Source organism: Platichthys flesus, chromosome 16 (genome assembly GCF_949316205.1).
Source record: "Platichthys flesus chromosome 16, fPlaFle2.1, whole genome shotgun sequence".
In the NCBI taxonomy this organism is placed as follows: Eukaryota; Metazoa; Chordata; class Actinopteri; order Pleuronectiformes; family Pleuronectidae; genus Platichthys; species Platichthys flesus.
The window spans coordinates 2779083-2789950 of record NC_084960.1 but is presented as its reverse complement, the minus strand read 5'-3'; the positions used below and the strand labels follow the sequence as shown (position 1 = coordinate 2789950).

Genomic DNA, 10868 nt, shown 5'->3' with positions numbered 1-10868 from the left:
ATATTAACGTCCCTCGACGTTGAATCCTTCATTGACATTCTCCTGATAAAGAAAGATTCATCCGTGACAGTTTCTCTCAGTGAAATTCAAACTCCTCTCTCGTGCAGTTGCCCCATGAGATTACATCGAACCCTCTGCTGGGGTCAATTCCCCTTTCAGAGTTTACACATTTGACCATTTCTCTCTGTCTCCTTCCCGTCCCTGCACCAGTCCATATCCTCCGTCAACCCCTCCCCCCCCCCCTCCCTGTCTGCAGGATGGAGCTGCTGCAGCGGATGCGTTCCCCTCGCCTGTCCTTCGTCCAGACGCTGGTGTCCCTCTTCCTGGGCGGCACGGCCCTCATGTCCTCCTACTGGTGCGAGGGGAAGCAGAAGGTGCCCAAGCCGCTGTGCACGGCCACCAAGCACACCAGCTGCATCCCGGTCCCCGGGGTCTCCAACTCCAACATCCAGTTCTCCTGGGAGACGGGGGACGACCGCTTCGTCTTCCCCACCTTCCACACGGGCCTGTTCGTCACCTGTGAGGAGAACATCTACGCAGACTCGTGGGGTGAGAGGACCAAAGACACATCTCAGTACACTCCGTGCTGTTTAGATGCAGCTGTGCCTAATAAACTGAAGATGTGAGTGTTCAGTGGTTTGTTTCTCGTGAAAGAATAAAAGCACCGACCCGTCCCCAGTGACCCTGAAGGGGATTGAGCAGATAGAGGAAACTAATAAGTGAGAGAACAGCACATGTGGCCACGGGTGGAATAAACAATCAGTATCATGGCAAAGGATTTCATGAGCATGCCTATGGTTGTGTGTGCGTGTCTGTGTGTGTCTGTTTGTGTGTGTGTGTGGTAGAGGATGAACCCAAGGTGAGATAAGGATCCACAGTCAAACAATTTGTGTCATAAGTGCGGCACTAGTGTGACAGACACAGAAATAGGCCACAGAGGGGAAGTGAGTTAATATCATGACTTCAGCTCTCAGGTGTGTTCATTTATATGTGTCTGTGAGTGTTTTTGTGAGTGTGTGTGTGCTTGTGTGTGTTTGTGTGTGTGGCCATGTGATCAGCCCAAAGAGGATTATCATCAGTGTGTGTTCGGCTGGCTGAGATTTAGACTCCAGCAGCATGACTCAATTAGGGATTAGAAACCCAGAGAGAAGGTTAATGGGATTCTCAAACATCAGCTGCTTTGCATCGTTTGCAGCTGATTTGAAGGATTTGTATTTAAATGTTGGTGACGTCCGTCCAAACGTTTTTAGAACTGACCCACGTGGTCAGTTCTAAAAAACACACAGAAAAACATCTAATGTCAATATTGGATTTGCTATAAAAGCATATTTTAATGTGTTGAATTCAAATATTCAACAAATATCCTTAAAGTGGCTTCAATAAAAAGAACTACAGCAATGAACCAGCTGCTCAGTTTCCCTTCAGCAAAGTTCATCTCTTTTCACACATTTTTCCCAATTTTCATTTAATTCTTTTAATTAATAGGGTTTTAAAAACAACTCTGACTAACCTGCTCAACACAAAGTTAGTAACAAATAAGCTCAAATTAACACAATAGAGAAGTTATAGGCTTTAAAGTTTCCTCAGGAGGAGGTGGAGAACAAAAACTGAGCTAAAAACGAGATGCATCAGTTGAACTTTCGCAGCCGGCCCAAAATGATTCCAGAGCAGCTTCTAGAGTCGTCCCTGAAAACGATTAATGACATGTTCATATTTTTCTGTAATTGTTAATTGTGGCGTTTCAAGTCATTTCCATAAGTCAGTCAGTGAAACTGTTTAAATCTCATCTGTGTCTTTTCTTCTGCTGCTGGTTCGTCTGTGCGATCCCGTCTCATGTGATGAGCTTCCTCTGTAACCCAGAGCCCAACAGGAAGCTCTGATTACTGCATCTGTCGTGTAAACACGCTGGTAAACAAGTCACAAAGAGGATTAACAGCAGAAACAGCTTCTTTCTGCTTTTTATCTCGTCCTTCTTTTTCAATACCGCTGGAAGCAGTGAGGCGAAATGAAGAAGTCTCATTTTGCCGTGGCACAGATTCGGTCCCTCCAGATCCTGATCTCCCATCAGGTCACTTCAGGCCACGTCAACTCTTTGTGTTACCTCCGGCTGCTTGTTCTCAGTAATCAGACGCAGTGTTCATTGAAATGTGCGACGTGCCCCTCGTGCACAGGCGGGAGGATTCCTGAACCCAGGGAGCAGATTGATGGGGGGTGCAGTGAAATGTCGCAGCTGTGGTTTGTTACTTTTACAAATCACAGACGACAAGATGCAAATAGACTCGTTTCCTGTTTCTGAGCTGATTAACTGTCATGGAGGAGATTCTCTAACCACCCTGATGATTCTGTTCTGTTCCCAGAGGAGAAGTGTCGAGGGTTTTACACTCTCACCCCCCGGTCGGAGAAAGGTGAGCGGCTCGATCACGTTCTGACTGATTTAAGTCTTCCTCTGTCTCTGTGCTCAGCCTCCTCCTCTTCCTCTTCTTCTTCCTCTGCAGCCATGATGTGGCTGTCTCTGTCCCTGGAGCTGCTGTACGTCGGCCTGCTGCTGATCAGCTGCACTCTGCTGTCGGTACAGCTGGGCATGAGGGCCTGGGGCCCCTCCACTCAGCGCTGGGGCCAGCTGCTCAACTCTTTTGCGGCTGTTTTCACAGTCCTGGGAGGTACCGCCGTTAATCAAAGATACATTAATATGACAATGACCTATCACAATCAGTGTTGGTGATTATTGAGCCAACACATCTGGTGTGTGTCTCCCCAGGTCTGCTCGGGATGGTGGGTCACATGATGTTCATGCAGGTGTTTCAGACGACGGCCACGATGGGACCCGAGGATTTCAAACCTCACAGCTACGGCTACTCCTGGGCGTTCTAGTGAGTTCACTGCACACACTCTCCTCTCACTTCATCTCACTGCATTCGAAGGAGCCCATGAATTCCGACAGTCTATAGTCATGTCACTGTGATGCAACCGGCTCCCAGACTTCACAGTGGTCAGCTCTGTTGCCTCAGACGGTTCCTGGTTCAGCTGTGCTCAGAGTTTGCCAGCTTCCCCCCCCCCCCCCCCCCCCGTTTCACCCCCAGTTTGAGGTGAGGTTGAGTGGAGACGTGAAATAGACCGAAGGTGTGGTCGTGAGTGTGAATGGTTGTTTGACCCTGTGTGCACTTGTGACACGTCCAGGATGTGACCCGCCTCTCACCCAGAGTCAGCTGGGATTAGCTCTAGCCCCCCCCCCCCCCCCCCCACCTCAGAGAATAAGCTGTACAGATGATGGAAGGATCGGCTTCACTCTCACACACACGCAGAGGGACTGAGTGAAGGATCCATGATCACTAATCCTCAGTCCACCGGGCTTCTCTCTTTCAGACCTGGACTTCATGATCTTACAGTTTCTCTTGTGCCTTCACTTGAAATGCGAATATATAAAAAAAAACGTCTTTTATGGTAAATTTACCTTCAGTCTGTTGCAAGAGAAGAATATCACACAGTTACAGATGATATCTCTCTGCTCACTTACGTTACGCTAGTTTGTTTCTTACAATCCAGATGATTCCACATGTGTACAGCTGTGTTCTCTTGAGTAAACTGGACTTGATGCATGTTTATGCCAATCATACTCTTTCCAGTTTTCTATGTTTGTGCTTTGTCCGTTAATTAAATGGAGAAACGAGCCGAACATATCATTTCTTGCACAAACACCTTCTGCTCCTCTGTTTCTGTCTGTCCCCAGCGTGGCCTGGTTTGCCTTCACCGTCTGCATGTCCGCCGGCGTCTCCACCCTCAACAACTACACCAAGAAGGTCCTGATGGAGGGCCCCCGGCCGCTCTTCAACGCCTGGACCTTCAGCTCTGTGGGGCTCCTGCCGCCGGCTCCTCACTACGCCCCCCCCAACGCCGCCATCACCCTGGCCTCCCCCCCGTCACCTCCCCGGATCTCCCACCTGTCTCCCTACTACGCGCCCGCCTCCACCAAGCTGCCGGCCTCCGTGTCGAGGCTCACGTACTCCCGCTCGCTTCCTCTCCCCCACTCTGAGTCCTTCCCTCCTCACCCCTCCAGCCCCGCCCCCGCGTCCCCGTTCCACCGCCTGTCCCTCCCGTCAACGTCTCCATCCCCCGTGGCGTCCGTCTCCGTGCGCATGGCGCTGCCGGCTCACAGGGAGCACCCCTTCGAGCCCGGGGACGACTACAGCCCGCTTTGACCTTGTGATCCAGGCTGACCTCTTCAGTCTTGGCATTGGAGGTCAATGTTTGTCATGGACTTGTCATGTGCTCTTGATCCACATTCCAGTCTCCAGACTCAACGAAGTAATTAGATTTGATCATAATCATCCTGATCTAATAAAGAAGGAGAATTATTGAAATGTGTTCTTTGTTAAATCCAGTGGAACCAAAGGGCTCAATATAACAACAACTCAAACTCATAAATAAAAGTATAATATTCTGAATCAGCGACTGAGTGATTGTTTTTCATCGTCTGAGGCTCTGCACTCGGCCCCAGAAAGGCTGGATACGCCCCTGCTGAAGAGAGACAATCAGACTGAACACTCTTCACAATTGATCAAATTAATATTAAATAAATGTGATCATCAGAACGATCTCATCTGACACTGGAGCCACTGTAACATTACAGAAGAATTAACTTTAAAATAGTCGAGTAAACGCTTCAGTAACTGGCTGAAAATCAAGTTTTTAATATCGGAAATTCATTGTCATTCACGTTGAGAAGTAACAGTCGCAGAAATTCAATTCAATTATTTGACATGTGGAACATCATATTAACACATTAAATCTCCCACTCTAAGAGTCGAAGCAGTTTTCTTTCTGCATCGAAAGGAGCTGGTTTGGCTGAAAGTGTCTGAAAGTGATATGTTACTGGTATGTTTGTATTTACTTCAAGTTTTGGTAATTTTATTTGTGTTAAATGTTGAGTTTCATACGTAAGCGTGTGTAAGTCGACACGTTTCATAAATGTATTGGTGTGAAAGGACCAGAGAGACATCATGGTGGATTATCTCACATTAAAACCAGTTTGTTTTCTTCCAGGATACAAATAAATAGAAGATATCATTTTGGGTTTTTTCACTTTATGTCATTGCATAGTTTCACGGTGAGGATACACACAGATCAGCACGTGACATGGAGATGGAACCAACACAGATTCACCGAGCATCGTGTGGTTTGTGAACTAGTGGCACGTTATACAAAGTCAGAACAGAGCAGGTAACAGTACGAACAATATAATATCCAAAGAAAAACAAAAACAAGATGCTAAAATCTTAAAGTCGCGTCTCTTTATCCAGCAGTCGTATCCATATATAAATGTACATTACTAAAAAAAGAAAGACCACAGATTTCACTCTCTGGCTTCTGATGCAAGCCAGACACAATGTTAGATTTTAATTTATCATCTTATAAACATCAAAGGCCTTTTTTTGTTCAGATAACTACAAAAATAATATTCTCGATCCTCAGACGCCCACAAGGAAAAACCGGCTCCAACTCTCAAATTGAAACAAAATCCTGATTATCTGGAACAGACTCAGTAAAACACCTGGTGTGAATCTGAGAGGATCCACACGTCTGTTCCGTCTGCAGCTGGATTTACACCCGCAGCTCAAATCTGCAAAAATCGAACGAAACCCAGATTTCAGCTGAAGGAGTCGATCCGGCCAAGAGGAGCAGGGGCCGGTTGGGGGGGGGGGGGGGGGCTCCAGTGTCCTTCTCATGCCGTCTTCTTGCGTAGCACAAAGTAAGTGATGGAGGAGATGAGCGTGAGCGCGAAGGAGATCCACGCCAGGATGAAGCAGTGGCCGTACCAGCCGTCCTGCTCGTCCAGGTGGAAGCGGTCTGTGTAGATGGAGGCAGCGATCATGATGCACAGGCCTGGAGGGAAGCAAAGGGTCAGTGAGGGGGAGTGGGCGAGGGAAGAGAGAGAAAAGATGGGATGATGTACAGAGAGAGAGAGAGAGAGAGAGAGAGAGACTCACAGGCGAGGAACTGGAAGACGCCGGAGATGGTGAACCTCTTCCCTTTGTCCAGGGTGAAGAGCTGAGCCACGAACACGAAGATGCCCAGGATGGAGAAGATGCAGGCGAGGATGGAGCTGGCCTGTACTGCCTGGAGGTAATCTGCAGGGGGAGCCAGAGGTGGAGCGACACAGTGAGTGTGTGTGTGTGTGGGGGGGGGGGGGGGGGTCGCAGTGACACTGAATCTGCTCATTTCTGAGCCGCAGGAATGTTTCGTTGAGTCATCCCAAATATTCAAAGGATTTGGAAAAATCTCGAAATCAGCTACTGTTTTCTGAAGATCACGTGTTGTGGTGATAGTACGAACAAAACCAGAAGCATCACTGTGCACGAGAAGAGAGATAAACACCAGGTGGTGCTTTCTGATTTCCTAAATACAGAGTTTAAACATAAAGACGGGATGTGAACCAAACTTTGTGGGTTTTCTGTCATTACAATATAGATTTTTAGAGTTTTTGTACACAACGCTTGATCGATTACTTCTAAAATTACCTTTTCTTTTACTCAGATTTATACATAACTATTTCACATGTTAAGAATGGTGGAAGTTTTATGGTTTGGCCGAAAATCGATGAAACATTTATGGCAAACTTCTGTTTTATTGGAAGTTAATCCGACCTGTCAGGTCTTACCTTGTGGGTAGTGTGATCCTACGGGAAGATCGGTGAAGTTCCATTTGCCACCTTGCAGGAGCCACCGGCCCCACACGTCGGTGGCCATGGTGTCAGTCATCCACCAGGCCTGGGGGGGGAGGGGGGAGGGGGGGGAGAGAGAGAGAGAGCAGTGAGATCAATCAACTGTTGTGTGAATATGAACGACACTCTTTGGAAAATGGACGAATCATTGAGAAATGGAAATGTGGGGAATTCAAACTATGTCCTGTTGTGAACACAGCAGAGTGTGTGTGTGTGTGTGTGTGTGTGTGTGTGTGTGTGTGCGTGTGTGTGTGTTATGGCATGATTGTGGAGGGGAGCTGCAGACAGAGCGAGGAGCGATCACAGGGAGGGAAACTGATCTTCTGGTCACTGAGGCATTCCACAACTCTCACTCAGGCACGCAGCAGGAATGCCACAGATGTGATTGTGCGTGTGCAGCATGTTGTCGTCTGTCCGTCTGACTGACACCTTGACTGCACACGCACACACACAGTGACACCCAGAAATGTGGAATATGCTGCACCCAAGAAGAACAGAGGACCGTTGACAGGCAGGTGGGGGAGGGGGCGGGGGGGATGACAGACAGGTGAGCAGCCCTCAACTGTCATCTAAATAAATGGGAGGAAGTCGGGGATTAGTTGTGCCTTCGGGTGTCGGGCCACAGATACCTGGGTTTATGGAAGTGTGTGTGTTTATGTATGTGTGTGTGTGTGTGTGTGTGTGTGTGCAAGGGGGGGGGGGGGTGATGCAGTGTCTCACTTACATTGTCGATAGTAGCCACCAGGAGGAGGACGATGCCAATGATGTGAACGGCAAAGATGCCAGCGAGGAGGATCAGCATGATGACTGTGCTGCAGGGAGAGAGAGAGAGAGAGGGAGAGAGAGGGGGGGAGGGACAAAGAGAAAACTTGTAACTCCACTTTTCAAACTTTTTTTACGCACTTTGGAGAAATGACTCACAAACACAGTGAGCAGTAAAAATGAAATATGGCTTTAAAACAAAGGCTCCCCACTTCCTGCCTGGTTTAACCCTGGAGACATTAATGAAAGCCCCCCCCCACCCCACACACACACACACACACACACACACCCATGCACACACACTCATGCACCAACACCCATCTTCATAAACACACTGAAAACAAAGCCAAACCCTGGCACCAGCTCAGGGCGTGGCTTCACAACTTCTAATTACTGTGAGTCCCACACTCTGCAGTGAAACTCCTGCAAACAGACGCCTCACATGTTCGCGCCCAAAGGGGGGGGGGGGGGGGGGTTCTGAGTATTAGCCCCCCCCGGATCAGTTCAACCCCGGCAGGGTGTCGGTGGGAGCACAGGGGAGCGTTCTGGTTCCTGGCAGGCAGATGGGTTCGGGCTTGTCTTGTGCTCACAACCCGCCACTCCTTAAAATAACTGTGGAGAGAAGCTGCTGCTCCTCCGCCGCCTGGAGAGATCTGCCTCGGAGCTCGTTCCTCTATATGAATCATTACTGTAACTGTACCTCGTCAGTGCAGGTGGCTCAGCCCTGAGATACCAGTCGGACCAGAGACCTACTGGTTCTCCTCAGTATTCACAGTGTGGAGGCTGCTGGGTGTGAACAGAAGAAGAGGAACATCTGGAATGTGCTGGTTCTCTCCACGTTAAAGGAGTGGTCAAGGGCTGGGTCCTCACAAACACAAAAAACACACACACACAAGCACACACACACACGCACTTGGCAGCTCCCTGACTCTCTCACACAAAACCACACTCGCACACAGACCCACAGCGCCAAGGGCATGCAGATACACATGTGACCCTGTCTGACACACAAAAAGTGTTTCCCTGTGTCACAGACACGCAGCTTCTGTTTCCTGCCACACGACCAAACTTCAATACACAACTTTCGGACGCTTTAATTCAAAACACACGCGTGGAACGGTTTCATTGAGTGTCCTCCGATGTCTCAAACGTGTCAAACGTCCCTGCTGGGATTCTGGAAGAGGCAAGTTTCCATCACAACTAATTAAAAAACATGTTGCTGAGGATGAAAAGGAAGAAAACAACACGAGAGCAGAGCGGAGACTAAACAGAGTTAAATCTAAAGATCACAAACTGCTGCAGGATCAGCCTCACCTGCCACAGAGCGGAGCGAGTGGAACTCAGAAGCAAAGCAGCTCAACAGGTATCAGGTGCACACACACAGACACACACACGCACACACAAACACACTGTTTCCAATGATTTGCCTTTTTCTTGTATATAAATCACACAACCCTGAAGTATACCTGGAGATTCACACATCTCACCGTGAACCCACCGACTGTGGAGAAGTAGAAACGACTGAAAGCAGAATGGGAGACTTACTGGTGACTGTGGTCCGGCTGTGTCTTCAAAGTGTAATTCCTCCTTCACTCAGGGACACTGGTTTCAAACCCAGCGTCTAAATGCACAAGCACCAGGAGCGAGCGGCCCCGCCCACTTCTGCCCTGCCCCTCTTTTTCGGAGTCCACACCCCAGACAAGCCTCCCTCCTGCCTGATCTCATAATCTCTGTCTCCCCCTCTCTCTCTCCTCCTCCCCCCCCCCCTTGCTCCAGACTTCCCTCCCAGTCCCACCCTCCTCTCTCTCTCTCTCTCTCTCTCTGTGTTTATTCAACAAATATGCAACAGGCTGACAACCGGCCACAGTTTCAACAGCTTCTGCGGCCGGGGCCTAGATTTCTCCTTGTGTGCTTTGGTGTCTCATGAGTTTGTCACCGGGCTGATGATGGTGATTCTCACCGGGAGGGCGGCCCGTGACTCACTGGTGTTTGAGGGGGAAACTCCCACAACACTGGGCCTTGTTGACTGGTTCTGCACACGCTGCCATGGAGACAGGCTTCAGCCGAGGCCCAGTCACCGAGCTGCTGCTGCCCGGTGCATCAACCACCACCCCCCACCACCACCACCACCACCACCACCAGCAGAGTGGCGTCTCTTTCCTGATCGCCACCCTGCGTCTTTTCCCGCCTTTGTTACGGAGGAAGAGGTTTCAGGATGAAGGAATGTTGTTGGCGGCGAGGGAAAGAGGGAGGTGGGGGCAAACGAGTACAAGCTTGAGTGAGAAAGGAGGAGGGGAAGAAGAGGGAGGGAGCGAGGATGGAAAGAGGCACGGAGGAGTAACTGTGGGGAGCTGGGGGGGGGAGGGGGGGTTGGAGCCATTTCTCAGTTCAGTTGTCGTTATTATTACTCACCGTCATTGTGTGATTGCTGCTCGTGATCGACGTGCTCCTCAAAGTCTGATCCGCTCTCTGTGGATTTGGTTTAGATTGAGAAAGAAGTTTTTCAAATCTGCCAATATCTCATCTCATAAACTCATAATGACACAATAACACATAATAACATTGAACTTGTTTGCTCATTTCTAATCACGTCGGATCATCTGAGATGTTCCAGTAACGATGTGAGACTGATTTGACTTTTCAACGCCTTTTAGAATCTTACTTAGTAATAATACTAAGACAAAGAGTCGACTGTGTCTCGATCCAGTTGCTGCAGCTGAAGGATCCGTTCATGTGATGACAACGGCAAACGAATCGCACACCTCAGCTGAACCACACAACAACAACGGCACACATATTAAAAAAACAAACACATTAATTAAAGCTTTATCGTCATGTCCAACCTCAGCTCTGTAACTAGGCAACAGCAGTGAGAGGCGGGACAAGCTGGTGACACCGATCACAGCATCCCCCCCCCCCCCCCCCCCGGCCCTGGATAGAGACGTTTTTCCAGACGCTCAGAAAACGATGTGGACACAAACAGTTAAAAACAAACTCATAGAACAGCAGGAAAGTATTTTGGGCACAAAGCAAATGTGTTTGATTTAAAGGTTATAGATATATGTATAAGGCACTTCAGGATATATATTTGGATTGTGCAGTATGTATATAATTTGCTCAGCCCACAGTTTGTAGTACAATAATATTTATAGTAAGCAGGGCCAAACCCGGGTAAAGGAAATACCTGCGATTATTGGAAAATCCAGAAAATCCAGCATTTTTTTAAGTCACAAGCTCACAGGTGAAAAATTGCGGCTGAAAAATGCGTGTTGTGAAGAACATGAAGCGTCAGGTTAAATCCAATCAGCCTGTTGAAACCAGCTGAGATCTTGGTTTAAGGATAAGAATTAAAAGAAGGAGAAGTTGTTGCATGTGTGCGTGTGGAAAG

The 10868-nt window shown here is 48.6% G+C and overlaps 2 protein-coding genes across 3 annotated transcripts; one reads left to right on the top strand and one right to left on the bottom strand.

The window, feature by feature from the left end:
* The first annotated feature begins 253 nt into the window (after nucleotides 1-253).
* Nucleotides 254-4603, top strand: LOC133970755 (germ cell-specific gene 1-like protein). The gene is made up of 5 exons (XM_062407802.1): nucleotides 254-549; nucleotides 2358-2405; nucleotides 2496-2660; nucleotides 2759-2870; nucleotides 3728-4603. The coding sequence occupies exons 1-5, from the start codon at nucleotides 258-260 to the stop codon at nucleotides 4194-4196; spliced, it is 1086 nt and encodes a 361-aa protein (XP_062263786.1). The 5' UTR covers nucleotides 254-257; the 3' UTR covers nucleotides 4197-4603.
* Nucleotides 4604-5061: 458 nt separating this feature from the next.
* Nucleotides 5062-9149, bottom strand: LOC133970788 (epithelial membrane protein 2-like). Of its 2 annotated transcripts, none has more exons than XM_062407842.1 (5): nucleotides 9026-9149; nucleotides 7443-7530; nucleotides 6656-6764; nucleotides 5985-6125; nucleotides 5062-5880 (listed from the first exon to the last, which is right to left on the bottom strand). In XM_062407842.1, exons 2-5 carry the CDS (start codon nucleotides 7518-7520, stop codon nucleotides 5720-5722), a joined length of 489 nt encoding a protein of 162 aa, XP_062263826.1. In that variant the 5' UTR covers nucleotides 7521-7530; nucleotides 9026-9149; the 3' UTR covers nucleotides 5062-5719. The 2 variants fall into 2 exon arrangements, with proteins under 2 accessions (XP_062263826.1, XP_062263827.1); XM_062407843.1 differs by lacking the exon at nucleotides 9026-9149 and adding an exon at nucleotides 8968-8986.
* Nucleotides 9150-10868: the final 1719 nt, after the last annotated feature.

Coding starts and splice junctions, on each gene's coding strand:
- LOC133970755 (XM_062407802.1), top strand. CDS start 258: ATGGAGCTGCTGCAGCGGATGCGTTCCCCTCGCCTGTCCTTCGTCCAG. Junction 550..2,357: donor CATCTACGCAGACTCGTGGG/GTGAGAGGACCA, acceptor TTCTGTTCCCAG/AGGAGAAGTGTCGAGGGTTT. Junction 2,661..2,758: donor TGTTTTCACAGTCCTGGGAG/GTACCGCCGTTA, acceptor GTGTCTCCCCAG/GTCTGCTCGGGATGGTGGGT.
- LOC133970788 (XM_062407842.1), bottom strand. CDS start 7,520: ATGCTGATCCTCCTCGCTGGCATCTTTGCCGTTCACATCATTGGCATC. Junction 6,765..7,442: donor TGGTGGCTACTATCGACAAT/GTAAGTGAGACA, acceptor CTCCCCCCCCAG/GCCTGGTGGATGACTGACAC. Junction 5,881..5,984: donor CGTCTTCCAGTTCCTCGCCT/GTGAGTCTCTCT, acceptor GCTTCCCTCCAG/GCCTGTGCATCATGATCGCT.